This window comes from Callionymus lyra, chromosome 2 (genome assembly GCF_982586985.1).
Source record: "Callionymus lyra chromosome 2, fCalLyr1.hap1.1, whole genome shotgun sequence".
Lineage (NCBI taxonomy): Eukaryota > Metazoa > Chordata > Actinopteri > Syngnathiformes > Callionymidae > Callionymus > Callionymus lyra.
The window spans coordinates 5849159-5867194 of record NC_141819.1 but is presented as its reverse complement, the minus strand read 5'-3'; the positions used below and the strand labels follow the sequence as shown (position 1 = coordinate 5867194).

At 37.3% G+C, this 18036-nt stretch overlaps 2 protein-coding genes across 2 annotated transcripts in view; both read right to left on the bottom strand.

Moving 5' to 3' along the window:
• LOC148085161 (NLR family CARD domain-containing protein 3-like) overlaps positions 1-7448 on the bottom strand; it is a gene marked incomplete at its 5' end in the record, with an annotated part of 350040 nt that extends 342592 nt beyond the window's left edge. Inside the window, 3 exons of the mRNA XM_087781613.1 lie at positions 3586-3759; positions 4375-4548; positions 5650-7448. Of these exons, the coding sequence (XP_087637739.1) occupies positions 3586-3759; positions 4375-4548; positions 5650-7448 (2147 nt within the window). The remainder of the gene's footprint in view (positions 1-3585; positions 3760-4374; positions 4549-5649) is intronic.
• LOC148085156 (NLR family CARD domain-containing protein 3-like) overlaps positions 1-18036 on the bottom strand; it is a 157212-nt gene that overhangs the window by 5965 nt on the left and 133211 nt on the right. The gene's annotated exons all lie outside the window — the stretch shown is intronic.

The following is an 18036-nucleotide window of genomic DNA, read 5'->3' as shown; positions in this document are numbered from 1 at the left end:
TATATAAATGCTGGTATGGAATCATAAATTAAAAAAATCGAGATTCAATATTTTTAACAAGTATCCTTTTAAATTTATTTTTTAAACGTGTTTAAAATCCAATATATAATATATATATATATATATTAAACTCTATGTCTAAAAAATGTTTCCATTATTCAATGAAAACAAAACCAACCTTTCAATATTTAAATTATTGAATTAAATTTTTCAGAAAATAATTCTATGGTTAAAAAAATACAACATTTCAATAAAATTAAATGTTAAATTCAATCCTTCAATTCTCTGATGACACTGATCTACTTGCATAAGAAACAAAGCAAATGTTTTTCAATATTCAGTTCATGAGCTGAAAATAGATTCAACTGCTCCAACAGGAAGTGACATTTATACTGACGTGTACAAAATACTTATTAAGTGAACAAAGATCTGCTGTTTTTTTGTTTATGTTTTAAGTCTCCGTTGATGGTTGTTTTGACTCTGTTGGTTTGGACTGTTGCTGAATGAATTGGAGTCTCAGTAAAAGACATGACAAACAAAACTTATTGGCTTCAATGAACATTTATGAACATATTTAGCTTCAAAAGAAGCTTAAAGTAAGTAAAGTAGTTTTGATTCATTAAAGAAACTTCATGATAAATTGAAGAAAAATGTAAGAATGATGCGATTAGTCGACTTAATGGTTGAATATTTGGTGACCAGTCGACTGTTAAAATAGTCGTAGACCTCATGAACAACAGATGAACCATAAGAGAAGAACAGAGACAACAACGGTGGAAAAAACAAACAATGAAAACAAATGAAAGACAAACCTCAAGATTCCACTCTAAAGTGTTTTGTCTTCTACGAGACAGATGACGCGAGAACACTGGATAAAGAATATGAAGGACTGTTGTTTTGATTATTATTCATTTTCATTTAAAGTTGACGCTTGTTTGTTTATCATTACAATGATTTATTAAGATGATATTTTTATAAACTACGTAACATCTTTACCTGCTACACAAACATACAAATGTATCTATGAGCTGCTTCACTGAAGAACAAAGTGATGACAGACTTTGACTCGTGTTTCCACCTCTGACTTTACATTTGAGCTTTGATGATGTAGAAAAGATGATGTTCTGACCTGAGAGTCTCCAGGTGACAGTGTGGACTCTTCAGTCCAGCAGACAGCAGCTCCACTCCTGGATCCTGCAGCTTGTTGTCACTCAGGTCCAGTAGAGTCAGACTAGAGGACGGAGAGCTGAGGACTGAGGACAGAAGTGAACAACTTCTCTCTGACAGTCCACAGTCGCTCAGCCTGTGAAAGAGACGAGTTTCATCAACAAGTGACTTTTTCAATTTTCTATTTGACAAGAATTGAAAGAGTTTATTTATAGTTTAATATTGTTATTTTAGTAATAAATAAAATGAAAAAAAAAAAATCAAGATTCAATATTTTTAACAAGTGGCTTTTTTAATTAAATATACAAATGTGAAAGTGTTTAAAATCAAATATATTATATATATTCAAATTATTTAATAAAATGATTCAGAAAATATTTCTATGGTTAAAAAACAATAAATAAAATGAAATGTTAAATTCAATCCTTCAATTCTCTGATGACACTGATCTACTTGCATAAGAAACAAAGCAAATGTTTTTCAACATTCAGTTCATGAGCTGAAAATAAATAATACTTCAACAGGAAGTGACATTTATCAACACATCGTCTGCGAACAAGGAAATCTGGCTCAGTTGCTTCATCAACCAGGAAACAAGAGCTGAGACGACACTCGTCTAGTTTCTCTCCAGATATTAGAAACATGACATTTATTTCTATCTTCATTTCTCCTGAGAGACAAGAAACCAGATGAACTGTGGACCAGACATGAAGAGAGAAGACGATGTTCTGACCTGAGAGTCTCCAGGTGACAGTGTGGACTCTTCAGTCCAGCAGACAGCAGCTCCACTCCTGGATCCTGCAGCTTGTTGTTACTCAGGTCCAGTAGAGTCAGACTAGAGGACGGAGAGCTGAGGACTGAGGACAGAAGTGAACAACTTCTCTCTGACAGTCCACAGTCGCTCAGCCTGTGAAAGAGACGAGTTTCATCAACAAGTGACTTTTTCAATTTTCTATTTGACAAGAATTGAAAGAGTTTATTTATAGTTTAATATTGTTATTTTCGTAATTAATAAAATGAAAAAAATTCAAGATTCAATATTTTTAACAAGTGGCTTTTTTAATTTAATATACAAATGTGAAAGTGTTTAAAATCCAATATATAATATATATTCAAATTATTTAATAAAATGATTCAGAAAATATTTCTATGGTTAAAAAAATACAACATTTTAATAAAATTAAATGTTAAATTCAATCCTTCAATTCTCTGATGACACTGATCTACTTGCATAAGAAACAAAGCAAATGTTTTTCAATATTCAGTTCATGAGCTGAAAATAGATTCAACTGCTCCAACAGGAAGTGACATTTATCAACATATTTAGCTTCAAAAGAATCTTAAAGTAATACCTGACATGAATATTTTAAATTAAATACATGCAGTCGGACAAAGAGGACTATGAAGACGAACCCCTTTGATTTTATTATTTATTTTTATAGAACACATTTCCTGAGAAAAAGACAAGAGTTGACCTTTTGTATGAAACAGTAAAGTTAAATAAAGCTGCATTTTTATTGATGTAACCTTCGTGGTTTTGTTTCATTCAAGAAACTTCATGTGAATTTAAGATGAAGATTTTGTAGAAATCAGGCTCAGAGCTGCTGTGAAGGTCACACATGCTAACTTAAGTTTATTTTCTATAAATAAATGTTGCGTACACATTCATTTGTGTATACGCAGTATAATTAATGAGGCCACATGTTTCTACTAATGTCTTCTGAACCAGTGGGCAACAGGTTGAAGGTTCAATTCCAGGCTGACCTGACATCCTTTTTCCTGATCATAAAACATGAATCAAAACTCTTCTTAGTCTTTAAACATGTTAAGATGTATTTGTGTTGTGTTTCTCTGAGTCTTTCAGAATCTATGTTTCCATCACTGATCCTCTGTCTCACATCAATTGAATGCATCAGGGATGAGAGGGCCCTGACCAAGAAGGATGAACCAATAGCAAATGTTACAGAATAAAAGCGTGTCAGTGGTTGACTTTCTGTCTTCAAGTATTTCATTGGTCAACAGCTGCAGAATGATGAACTCAAGTGTGTGTGTTTCATGTCCTTCAGTTGAAGATGAACAAACACAAAAGTTCATTCAGGGAACAAGCCAAGAAAACATTGAGAAGCAATTGTTAGTGCTGTGATAGTCCCACATTCTGACCACATTCAACTTTGAAATATGTTCTTTTGATTATTATTCATTTTCATTTAAAGTTGACGCTTGTTTGTTTTTCATTACAATGATTTATTAAGATGATATTTTTATAAACTACGTAACATCTTTACCTGCTACACAAACATACAAATGTATCTATGAGCTGCTTCACTGAAGAACAAAGTGATGACAGACTTTGACTCGTGTTTCCACCTCTGACTTTACATTTGAGCTTTGATGATGTAGAAAAGATGATGTTCTGACCTGAGAGTCTCCAGGTGACAGTGTGGACTCTTCAGTCCAGCAGACAGCAGCTCCACTCCTGGATCCTGCAGCTTGTTGAGACTCAGGTCCAGTAGAGTCAGACTAGAGGACGGAGAGCTGAGGACTGAGGACAGAAGTGAACAACTTCTCTCTGACAGTCGACATCTGTTCAGGCTGTGAAAGAGACGAGTTTCATCAACAAGTGACTTTTTCAATTCTTTATTTAAAAACAATCAACTATTTACTTTCATAAGATCATGGTCACATGTTTGTTTGAATATTTATCAGGTTGGTATAAATGAGGGTGAAATGTTGAACATGACGACAGAAACACAAACATGAAGAAGGAGTAACAACAATGTTGAGGTTGTGGTTTGTTGTTAAATATTTACTTTAGAAAAACAGACTTTCCTACAAACTAGTGAGACATCATTGATTTATGCTGAATTGTTGGAACATGAACAAGTATTTCAGTGAATGTTTTCATGTGATCAACTTGATCTTGATTAATCAAATTAAATGAAATAAAGTGTTTTTCAACATTCAGTTCATGAGCTGAAAATAAATAATACTTCAACAGGAAGTGACATTTATCAACACATCGTCTGCGAACAAGGAAATCTGGCTCAGTTGCTTCATCAACCAGGAAACAAGAGCTGAGACGACACTCGTCTAGTTTCTCTCCAGATATTAGAAACATGACATTTATTTCTATCTTCATTTCTCCTGAGAGACAAGAAACCAGATGAACTGTGGACCAGACATGAAGAGAGAAGATGATGTTCTGACCTGAGAGTCTCCAGGTGACAGTGTGGACTCTTCAGTCCAGCAGACAGCAGCTCCACTCCTGGATCCTGCAGGTCGTTGTAACTCAGGTCCAGTAGAGTCAGACTAGAGGACGGAGAGCTGAGGACTGAGGACAGAAGTGAACAACTTCTCTTTGACAGCCGACAGTCTCTCAGCCTGTGAAAGAGACGAGTTTCATCAACAAGTGACTTTTTCAATTTTCTATTTGACAAGAATTGAAAGAGTTTATTTATAGTTTAATATTGTTATTTTAGTAATAAATAAAATGAAAAAAATTCAAGATTCAATATTTTTAACAAGTGGCTTTTTTAATTTAATATACAAATGTGAAAGTGTTTAAAGTCCAATATATAATATATATTCAAATTATTTAATAAAATGATTCAGAAAATATTTCTATGGTTAAAAAAATACAACATTTTAATAAAATTAAATGTTAAATTCAATCCTTCAATTCTCTGATGACACTGATCTACTTGCATAAGAAACAAAGCAAATGTTTTTCAATATTCAGTTCATGAGCTGAAAATAGATTCAACTGCTCCAACAGGAAGTGACATTTATGAACTTATTTTGCTTAAAAAGAATCTTAAAGTAATACCTGATATGAATATTTTAAATTAAATACATGCAGTCGGACAAAGAGGATTATGAAGACGAACCCCTTTGATTTTATTATTTATTTTTATAGAATACATTTCCTGAGAAAAAGACAAGAGTTGACCTTTTGTATGAAACAGTAAAGTTAAATAAAGCTGCATTTTTATTGATGTAACCTTCGTGGTTTTGTTTCATTCAAGAAACTTCATGTGAATTTAAGATGAAGATTTTGTAGAAATCAGGCTCAGAGCTGCTGTGAAGGTCACACATGCTAACTTAAGTTTATGTTCTATAAATAAATGTTGCGTACACATTCATTTGTGTATACGCAGTATAATTAATGAGGCCACATGTTTTAAATATGTTCTTTTGATTATTATTCATTTTCATTTAAAGTTGACGCTTGTTTGTTTATCATTACAATGATTTATTAAGATGATATTTTTATAAACTACGTAACATCTTTACTTTTCAATTCTCTATTTGACAAGACTGAACTAGTTACATCATAAAATCACATATTGTATGAATATTTGAGGAAGGTTTGTCTAAATTAGGATCAGTTTGTTAAACACGATGACAAACACAACAATCATCAAAGAGTAAATCAAACATTCATGTTTAGTTCATATCATCAGAAATGTTTGAACAACTTACAGAACTTTGTTTGCAGCTTGAACCACCGGCAGAAGCCTCTCAAGAGCCTCGTCTGAAGCATATATTGAGTATTTCTTCAGGTCAAACTCGTCCTGATGTTCCTCTGAGGACAGTATGATGAAGGCCAGGGCCGACCATTGAGAAGAAGACATAAATTCAGTGGAGGCAGGTCCTGATCTCAGCTGCTGTTGGACCTCCTCCACCAGAGAAGTGTCCTTCACTTCATTCAGACAGTGGAACAGGTTGATGATTCTCTCTGGAGACACATCCTCCCTTATCTTCTTCTTGATGAGCTCTGCTGTGTTGTGATTGGTCCAGGAGCTACTTCCTGTCTGTGTCAACAAACCTGGAAGGAGACTCTGGCTGGTCTGCAGAGAAAGACCCAGAAGGAAGCGCAGGAACAAGTCCAGATGTCCATTTGGACTTTTTAGAGTTTCATCTATTGCTGTCTGGTAGAACCTTTCTGTTTGACTTTTGTCGATTTCTGTCAGTTTGAATGTTAGTTTTGATTCCATCAGGTTGACTCCAGAGTTGATGAAGGTCTGGTGGACGTGAAGAGCAGCCAGAAACTCCTGAACACTCAGGTGGATGAAGCAGAACACCTTGTCCTGGTAAAGTCCTCTCTCCTCTCTGAAGATCTGAGTGAACACTCCTGAGTAAACTGAAGCTGCTGAGATGTTGATGTCACACTCTGTGAGGTCTGACTTATAGAAGATCAAGTTTCCTCTCTGCAGATGCTCAAAAGCCAGTTTTCCCAGAGACTCCATCATCTTCTTGCTCTCAGGATCCCAAACTGTGTCAGTCCCAGATCCTCCGTCGAACTTCAGCTTCTTGACTTTGATCTGAACCACCAGGAAGTAGATGTACATCTCAGTCAGGGTCTTGGGCAGCTGTCCTGTCTCTGTGCTCTTCAACATGTCCAGAACTGTGGCAGTGATCCAGCAGAAGACCGGGATGTGACACATGATGTAGATGCTTCGTGACCTCCTGATGTGAGACATGATGCTGCTGGTCTGCTCCTCATCTCTGAACCTCTTCCTGAAGTACTCCTCCTTCTGGAGGTCATTGAACCCTCTGACCTCTGTCACCATGTCCACACACTCAGGAGGGATCTGATTGGCTGCTGCAGGTCGTGTGGTGATCCAGAGACGAGCTGAGGGAAGAAGATCCCCCCTGATGATGTTTGTCAGCAGGACGTCTACTGAGGTGGACTCTGTAGCTTCTATCAGGCGCCGACTGTTGAGGAAGTCCAGAGGGAGTCGACACTCGTCCAGACCATCAAAGATGAACAGAACCTGGAGTCCTTCAAAGCTGCTGAGTCTGGATTCTCTGGTTTCAGGAAAGAAAAGATGAACAAGTTCCATCAAACTCAACTTCTTCTCTTTCAGCAGGTTCAGCTCTCTGAAGGTGAAAGGAAAGATGAAGTGGAAGTTCTGGTGGGCTTTGTCTTCAGCCCAGTCCAGAGTGACCTTCTGTGTCAGGAGGGTCTTCCCAATGCCAGCCACGCCCTTCGTCAGCAGTGTTCTGATTGGTCGTTCAGGTGAGGCTTTAAAGAGGTCTTCTTGTCTGATGGTGGTTTCTGGTCTGGTCTGGTTCCTGGTGGCTGCTTCGATCTGTCGGACCTCGTGCTCCTGGTTGACCTGGTCTGTGCCCCCCTCAGTGATGTAGAGCTCAGTGAAGATCTCATTCAGAGGAGCAGAGTTTCCTGCTTTAGCGACCCCCTCAGACACACTGTGGAACTTCTTCTGCAGGCTCCTCTTCAGTCGTCCTGCACACTCTGAAGCAAGACTTCCTGAATAAAGACACAGGAGTCAGAAGATTGTAGAAGGTGAAAATGGAGTAAAATCTTCAGATCTGATGCAAGTGTTCTTCATCTTCATCATGTTTGTTCACATGTTCTTACTGCTCCACAGACGCTCGGCCAGATCCTCCTCCTCCATGTCCTTCAGTAGATGAACTGTGATCTTCAGGAATTCTTCTCTGATGCTTCTCCACTTCTCATCTTCCTCCTCAGTCTGTGGAGTCTCTGGACTCACAAACCTCCAGACTCTCTTCAGCTCCTTCTGCATATAGTTGTAGAAGTTTCTCTCCAGTGACTGGAACAGAATGACAGAGAAGAAAGTCAGAGTGATAGTGGATCATCTCAAGAACCACAAAGACCAGAAGCTTTATCTTGGATTCAGCTGAAGGATGATGAACAGAAGGAACCCCTAGGATGAGGACCTCCTCTAGTTTATGAACATACCAGCCGTTTGATTTCCAGTTGTGAGGGATGTTGCTGACCAATGAGAAGCTCTGAGTTCTGATGGTCCACTCTGAGAAGAAGAGATGAAATCAGACTGTAAATAAACTCTTGTCGTGTTGAAGGTTCTGATCATAAGTAAACTAGAAGGTTCCTTTTAAAACCCACTTTCATCTCCATTAGAACTTAAATCTTGTCAAGCCAAACTGTTTATTTTAAATATATTTTTTATAAAATTGATTCTTCTTGGTTTTATTCTTCAAAGACTCACAACAGTCCAGAATATTCTGGTTCCTCCTGCTGGATCCTGATGAAAACACAACTCTGATCAACTCTCATCTGTTTCTATCCTGGTATTCACCAGCTGAACCACTAGATGTCCTCACACTGCTGCACATGTCCACCTCTGCACTACAACTGTGAAAGCAACGTTTGAGGTTTTTAATTGTGTCTTTATCTCCCCCTGCTGGTGATGTGAGTGAAGTGAAGTTCTCTGGTTTAATGTGTGTATGAACCTGGTAGACTCACACTTGTTCACTCTCACCTCACACCTGGAGACTCTTTACTTTTTCTGAAATTGAACCATTTCCCCATTGAACGATCACTCTTCTGAGACACACAGCAGGGTTCTGGTCCAGATCTTGGTCCAGGTCCAGCAGGTTCTTGCTGCTGCTTTGATCTTGAACACAGAAGTAGAATGAGTGAGAATGAAGACATGGAGGTGCAGAGACCAATCTTGGAAAAATCCTAATCCATGTGGAATCTCAAAATGGATCAAGAGATTAACTTTTAAAACGATCAAAACATGGAGTCGCTTCAACAGAACGTCACGTCTGCCCGGGTCTTATCCTTGGATTCGTGCAGAGATGAACAATCAAGAGTGTGTCACGGGTCGTTTGTTCGCCGCTTCAAGTCAAACTAAATACAAGCTTCACGATCGCTTTTACGTGGCCCTCGAAAGAACATGTTTTTACAAACAAGCTGCACATATTAAATATATATATAAAAAACAAAAAAACACAATAACAAAAAAAGGTAAAATCATTTTTTACTTTCACAACGAAAAGTTTTACAAATGTATTTTTGTTTTGTACATTGAAATTATATAATTACTATATATATATATATATATATATATATATATATATATATATATATATATATATATATATATATATATATATTTAAGTGTTGTGTAAATACAAAATACAAGTTACAAATATTAATTTTACATTTGTGGATGTCACAAAACACTGTGTATTTGCAGATCGACCTCTGAACAGTTACAAATATTAGTGAGACAAAAATAGCTTCATACCTATGAGGTTTTTAATTGTATCTTTATCTCCCCCTGCTGGTTTTGAGAGTGAAGTGAAGTTCTCTGGTTTAATGTGTGTTTGAACCTGGTAGACTCACACTTGTTCACTCTCACCTCACACCTGGAGACTCTTTACTTTTTCTGAAATTGAACCATTTCCTCATTGAATGATCACTCTTCAGAGACACACAGCTGGGTTCTGGTCCAGATCTTGGTCCAGGTCCAGCAGGTTCTTGCTGCTGCTTTGATCTTGAACACAGAAGTAGAATGAGTGAGAATGAAGACATGGAGGACAATCTTGGAGGTCCTTGTCTCACCTCTGAGTGCTGGTCTGTTCATCGTGCTCCTCACACTGAGGGTATTTAAAGGAGTCTCTGTCCTCACCATGAGTCTCAGCAGAGTCTTCACCTTCACACAAACACACTCATGACATTCTTGTCAACATCAAAAGTTGTTCTCGCCTCATAGTGTAAAAACTATGATCAATATTATTGTGTTTTTGCTTTATTTGTCTGTGATGTATTATTTAAACTGTCTGCATCTTTGTTAAGGACTACAGATGGAAACTATCATTGTGCTAAATCTGGTGCAGCATCTTTTTAATGTAACTGAACATTGTCCTTTTAAAAAATAAACTGAACTGAACTAAATAGTTTCATAATGTCCTGTTTTCATTAGAGGAAACCAGAATTTACTTCACACGTTCTGCGCCCTCTACAGGCAGGGTTAGATGGAGCAGAGGTATCTTCTATCCACAGACGCAGATGGAACTATGAAATGAGGCGTCCACTATCCAGCATTAGCAGCTTCTCTACTCGATAAAATCTCTTTCCACACTGAGATCTCAGGCTTTCTGGTCCTTGTTTTTGAGCCATTAGAGCAAATCTTCCTAAAGAAAGTCCAGCCCTTTTCTTCAACCCCTCCTGTCGGCACTCACCTGAGGGACCAGACCATCTCATCAGCTCCACCTGCCTGCAATTATTGAAGGAGAACAATAGGCTGCTTGGAGCTCCAGTCTTCTCCTTTCTTGTGCTGTGTCTCAAATCACATACTTGCGTACTCAAAGTTAGTATTTTTAGTGCGTAAGATCGTCTCAATTCTTAGTATGCGAAATTTAGTACACAATGCACACTAAATTTTCACTAAAACGAAAATGATGATGATGATGATGATGATGATGATGATGATGATGATAATGATGATGATGATGGTCTGATCGTCTCTGAGCTTCATTAGAATTTGTGGCTCACGTGCGCAACACATGCACTTATTCTTACTATGTTTTTAAAATGAGAGTGTTTTCTTTGCATGTAGTTATAATGTGATGGTGTATTTATACAAGTGTGTTTTTAAGGATATAGCTCCGATCACGTGATCACATGAAGGAAACCGGCTTTAGCTGCTTTCATTCTGCAGCTTCACTTTGATATAACTGACTGACGTGATGTTGTTTCACAAGAACGTCTGTGACTCTCGTAGAGAAGACTTGAAGGAACCCACTGTGTTTGTTATGTTATAAAAACAATCTTATAATTCCTTATCGTTTTTTCCTAATTGTGTGAAATGCCTGGAAAACAACTCCATATAAATCGATCATGTTGTCTTAATAAATAAAGATAATTATTTTAGTGAATGAACAACATATTTTGAAGTTTGCAAATAATTTATTATCCACTCATGTATCTACAAACATGTTTATTTTTTATCATATTGATATTAATGTGTCTCTGATAAACATGGATCTGAGCAGTAAATATGTACATAGAACACCTTCAAACCTGTCAGGAAGTCAAGTTTCACGCCATTATTATTCTTGATAATTATTCAATTTGCTGCGCTCACACTGAAAGAGAAGAGAGCTCCGATTGGCTGATGTGCATGTCACATGGTTATTGCACCGATTGCTTATCTTCTCGTAGATCACGACCGACTGTAAGGCAGCTCTGGTCTATATTAACAATACACACTCACACGATCACACTCACAGTTACTACAACAGCACAGACACGAGTTAATGGTATATTATTTGCTGATAAAGAATATTTATAGACAAATAAGTCACTGGTCTTCTGATCAGAACTAACCAAACAAGACACTGATCAACTCCTTCTGACGCTGGTATAAAGGGTTGGACTGAAATAAAAGTATGTGACTCATGAAACTGGTCTTTCTTGTTAGACTGTTACCAAGCCTTGTGTTCTGGTTCATTGTTCTATTTACTGTACGTGCTTTCATTTCTCTCCTGCAGGGAATTAAAAGAAAAAAAATATAGATATTTTCTGAGGATTTCTACAGAGGAGGTCTGTAACCTAATCAACGCCATATTCAAGGATGGATTCGACATGGACGGCTTCTTCCCTCATGGTCTTGTTATTGAAGATATCGCCCGTGATGTTGATGAAATGTTCTGGACTGATCCAGATAATCCCTCATATTTTCACTGCTGGATTTTCTTTTATTTGTGTTAGTCCCCCCCCCTATATTTTTTATAGTATCTTTTCTCTTGATTGTGTTTTTTTTAATTTTTTAAATGTATTATAATTAGTACTGTTGCAGCATGGCACCGGTGAACAAGATGAAACCCTTCTTTTGCTCGTCCGACGTCCTTCCTTGTAGGCTCTTTATTAAAGTTTTTCCATGTAATTGGCCCCTGGGTTACCAAAATAGTAAAGCTCCCCCTTTCCACATGGGGTTTCCCCAATGCATTTAAACATGCCATTGTGGAGCCTTTACTCGAAAAGCCAGGCAAAGACCCGGCTAAACTCAGTAATTTCAGGCCTATTTCTAAGCTCCCTTTCTTGTCCAAGATCTTGGAGAAGGTGGTGTCTGAGCAGCTGTCTTTGTTCCTGGATCAGAGCGACATTCATGAGAAGTTTCAGTCTGGCTTCCGTAAACATCACTCTACGGAGACAGCTTTATTGAAAGTGTCCAGTGACATCATGATGTCGGCTGACTCGGGTCAATACACTGTTCTGGTTCTCTTGGATCTGTCCTCAGCCTTTGACACAGTAGATCACCAGATCCTGCTGAGAAGACTGAGGGATGAAGACTGTCTGGGTCTGTGTTACAGTGGTCCTTGTCATACCTTTCTGGGCAGTTTCAGTGTATCTGCCAATCAACCAAGGTCTGAATCATCTGTTGTGTGGAGTCCCTCAAGGTTCTGTTTTGGGTCCTTTATTATTTTTGCTATACTTGATTCCCCTCGGTGAAATCATTCAGAGATTTCCTGATGTTTCTTACTATACTTTCGCTGATGACATCCAGCTCTACTGCTCTTTTGATCCAACTGAGCCCCAGAGGCTGAACTTAGTCAATTGTTTGCTAGAAATCAAATAATGAGTGAAAACACTTTGCAGCTACATGTGGACATAATTGAAACTCAGGTTATTTCTCCTGATGATAAGGTTCCAGTGGTTCGGCGCACATACTACCGTACCAGGAGAGGAAAATCCTTCCGGACTGTTGCTCCTAAGCTTTGGAACGATCTCTGTGTTTGATGATCTACTGACTCCTTCAAGAAACATCTGTGTTTGATGATCTACTGACTCCTTCAAGAAACATCTGTGTTTGATGATCTACTGACTCCTTCAAGAAACATCTTAAAACATTCTTATTTGTGCTTTTCCCTGATTTTCTGGGACTATAGGGTTTTTCTTACGTGTCTTGATCTTTTAAAGTATATATTTTAACTATTGTTTTTGATTGTCAAAGCGCTTTGTGGCCCTGGTCTAGAAAGGCGCTTTACAAATAACATTTTCTTACTTATAATTGCTTCTCGTTTTTTACAAATTGCGTTAAATGCCTGGAAAACAACTCCATAAAGATCATGTTGTCTTAATAAATAAAGATCATTAATTAAGTGAATGAGAAACATATTTTTAAGTTTACGAATAATTTAATATCCACTCATGTATCTAAAAACATGTGTTTATTTTCAATCAATATTTATATTAATGTGTCTCTGATAAACATGGATCTGAGCAGTAAATATGTGCATAGGACACCTTCAAACCTGTCAGGAAGTCAAGTTTCACGTCATTATTATTCTTTGCTGCGCTCACACTGAAAGAGAAGAGAGCTCTGATTGGCTGATGTTCATGTCACATGGTTATTGCACCGATTGCTTCTCTTCTATTTTCTTCTTATTTCATATTATATTATGTCACGGCTCGACCGGTAGCTTGTGACCGACTATAAGGTACTTCTGGTCAATATTAACAATACACACTCACATGATCACACTCACAGTCACTACAACAGCACAGACACACAATAATAGTATATTATTTACTGATAAAGAATATTTATAGACAAGTTAGACACAGTGGTTGAAAAAGACTTGATTCTTCACAACTGCCTCATCAGGAAGTTAAACAAATATACACACACACACACACACACACACACACACACACACACACACACACACACACACACACACACACACACACACAAACACACCCACACACACACACACACACACACACACACACACACACACACACACACACACACACACACACACAAACACACCCACACACACACACACACACACACACACACACACACACACACACACACACACACACACACACACACACACACACACACACACACATTAAAGCACAGACACAAATGTTGATACAAAACAAATACTCACATGTACAAACATAAAAAAAATACTCACACGTACAGTATACAAACACACACTCACACAGTTGTTTGATTGTGGTGAGATTCAGATTTTCTGCGTCATCATTTGTAGATTGAGCTACAGTTGTTTAAAAACATCAACATGGATCGTCTCGTTGTGATTCATTTCATTTCATCAACTGCTGACTTGTGTGAGAGTCAGAGAGTCACTGACCTGTCTGCAGCTTTCCTCTTCTCCTCCTCCTCCTCTGTGGTCTCAGGTCCATGTTGGAGCAATTCAGCTTCTTCTGACCAGAACTGATGGAACAAGACACTGATCAACTCCTTCTGACGCTGGTATCAAAGATCATGCCTGAAATAAAAGTATGTGACTCATGAAACCGGTCTTTCTTGTTAGACTGTTACCAAGCCTTGTGTTCTGGTTCATTGACAAGATTTTATTGACTGTACGTGCTTTCATTTCTCTCCTGCAGGGATTTAAAAGTAAAAAAATATATCATTTCTGAGGATCTCTAGTTTCTTTGTCCAAAAACAACATGAATCCCTTTATCTTCATAACCATGGTTCTACAAATTATTCTTTCCGTTTACTCATTTAATGTCATTGCAACTAGTACAACGAGAAAAAAAAGGTGTGCTCCACACAGCAGGGGGCAGTAGACCTCGTCTGTAAAAGGCCTCACTTTCCACCAACAAGGCAACTTTTTGGAGTCAGGAAAGCTGAAGTCTGCTGGGCCCACTTGTAAAAGGTGTTGCACCCATAGTAACTATGTTAGAGTTTTTTGTATTGCATGAACACTAAAATCAAAAGTCATACACAATTATAAAAACCGTATACTCGAGGAGCAAAACTCCAGCCCAGATAAACACAACTATAAGCACAATGTCAGCTTCACACTTTTTGCAAATGACTGAACAGAACAATTGCATGCAAACACACTTGTATCCATTACACACATATGCATATCAGCACGTCAGTGTGTCAACATTGATTTTACTGGCTTTTACTAGTTTTATATCCACCTTTATCGTCACTTTTGACTCTTCATATTGCAGTTTTAATTGGTTCTTACTTGAAACTGTTTTATTTGGACATCACGACTCCCGGCTACATGCTAGTCATGGACACGTCAAACACCGTCGACTCTTCGGCGCTTCAAGGTCAGAGTCAGAACCTGCTCAAGACTCAGGACTCATCTATTTTATTGACACAATCGACTCTTTTAATTTAACACAGATTATTGATAAACCAACACACATGGTTTTATACACACTGGCCTCAACCCATCCAAAGTTTCACTGAAGGATATCTGAGTGTCGGACCATAAAGCTGTTCTATTAACAATGGACCTGGTTACTCCATCCCCCGAACTCCTCCGACTCACTCGCTCACATGTTTTTAACCCTCACTCAACATCCTCCTTCACAGAGCATTTTACTTCTGCTTTTTTTTAACAGCTTTAATCCTGAACCTCCCGGTTTTGGCAAAGACTTTATCCAAGATGAAAACCACCTCATGTGCTCTTGATGTCATTCCCAGGAAAATTTTTAAAGGATGTTTTTAACACAGTTTTACACATTTTATTCAGCTCTCTTTTCCTCAGTTCTTTTAAACATGCTGTGGTCCAACCTCGTTTGAAGAAACCCAGCCTGGACCAGTTTTTACTCATTTTAGATCAATTTCTAAACTCCTGTTTTCAGCCAAAGTCTTAGAAAAGTTGGTGTCCTTCCAAATTTAATATTTTATGTCTTCATGTAATTTATTTGAAAGATTTCAATCAGGTTTAAGATCCGGTCACAGTACAGAGACTGAACTTTTAAAAGTCACTAATGACTTGTTTTTAGCTGCTGATGAAGAGGAAAGCGTGATTTTCATTATTTTAGATTTTACTGCAAACTTAGACACTGTTGACCACAATATTTTAATAGATCGTCTTAACTCTTGGGTTGGCATCAGAGAAACTGCACTGAGCTGGTTTTCTTCCTCCCTATTAAACAGAACCTTTGCGGTCGCCATGGGATACACCTCAAGTTCTACAGCCAGTGTCTCCTGTGGTGTACCTCAAGGGTCAGTTTTCTTACTTTTATTCTTTTAATACTTTCCTTTTTATTAAGTTTCCCCACACTTTACATAATTTAAATCTCCAAACAAATAAAACAAATATAAAAACAAACAAACACACAAATAAATAAACTAGACAAAATAAAACATACAGGTTTCAAATGTCCATCATTCAAATCCAAAAGTCATTTAGGAGTGATAGTGTCAAATGAAGTCCATTTTTTTTTCAAACGCCGGGTCCACAGAGTTTCTTTCAGTCTGAGTTTCAAGGTCAATTGCTCCATGAGTCGTATTTCCCTCATAATGTTCATCCATTGATGCAAATCAGGAGCTTCTGCTTTGAACCAGTTTCTCGTTGTGGCTTTTTTACATGCAACCAACATTATTCACATTAGATACACATTACATGACATAACACATCGTTTATATTTCCCAGGTACATCGTTTTTTTAAAGTGTTTGGCACAGAATACCCAAGAATGGTTCCAATTGTTCTATTTACATTCTCACAGAATATAGTTATTGTTGTACATTGCCAAAAAATGTGATCATGATGGACAACCTTCTCTCCACACATCCTCCAACATGTATCACCTGATTCGTCAAATTTACTTTTCATTCTTGGAGTTATAAAATAACACGTTATATTTTTCCAACCAAATTTCCTCCAGATCATAGATGTTGTTGAACTCAGTACTTCAGTTCCTGTTTCCCTCTTCCATTTTGATTTGATATAAGCAGTTGACAAAGAGTGAGTTGTTCTCAAACATTTATATATGGCGCTAATATCTCTGAATTGTGTTCCTCTGTATGTATTGTAGATCCATTCAAGCAGTCCTCCTGGGTCCTCGTGCTTTGTATCTGCTTTACATAGTAGTCTCTTATTTGCAAGTATGGAAAGAAATCATCTTTAACTAGTCCAGATCGTTTTTTAGCTCCTGGAAACTCATTAAACCCTTTTTAGTTATTGTTCAAGTTGCTGTTATTCCTTTGTTTTCCCAGTCTTTGAATCTCATATCGTGTTGGTTTGGTTTGAATTCATCATCATATGACACCCAGTTTAGGTTTTTTACTTCTTTTTCCTGCTTTTCTTGTTGGATTATTTCAAACCACTCTTGTAAAGTGTGTAGAGTGATAGGATCAAGAATATTATATAACTTTCTTATGATTTTACTGTTACTAGAAGTGATCGGACCGGGATGTCATTTATTTTTGATTCGATATCCTTCCATTTTCATCATAGGTTTCATCAAACCAACTGATCTTCTCAGTTGTGCTGCGTAAAAGTAGTCCTTGAGATTGGGAAGCCCCATCACACCTTTTTATTTGGGTAAATGGATTGTTGTGTATTTTATTCTCTGCTTTTTTCCATTCCAAATGAACCTTTTATTGTTTTGTGTAGAGTTGACTATTTGGATTGTTCGTCGAATATTATTTCGGGCTACACGTCCTGAGATGAAGCCAGTTTGGTCCGTTTTAATCAGAGTTTACATTATTTTTCCACCTTTTTTTAAAATAATGGATGTAAATATTTAATAATCTACATTTAGTGCAGATATCGGTCTATAATTTCCACATATTTCTTTGTCTTTTCCTTACTTTCCGATCACTGAGATTATAGCCTCAGAGAAAACTTTTTTAAGAGTTGAATTAAACAATCTTAAAAGTATGTGAATTCATTAATCTCAGGAGACCTTGTACCATTGTACTTGACACACAGTGAAAACAAAACGTATCGTCACAAAGGTTAAATAAATCTTTTATTGTATCCTATATACTTATATATATATATCATTATATACTACTGTACACAATCCCTGTTACCTGATTATGTCGCTCTCCATGTAAGTCTTGATAGTTGTTACTACATTTTGTAATACATGAGAGACAACATTTCTGGTACTACTTTCATATACTACGGATATGATGGACAGTCATTTGGTTATTGAATAGAAAACATTTAATGAGGAAATTGCAACATTCTACCATAATCATGAAAATTCCACAGCTGGTTCCATCTGCCTGTACTGGAAAATGCTGAAAATAGGTGTCATGTTTAATAATATCTGCCTTATACAAATGATATCAAACAACAGATACAGTGAAGTCATGGC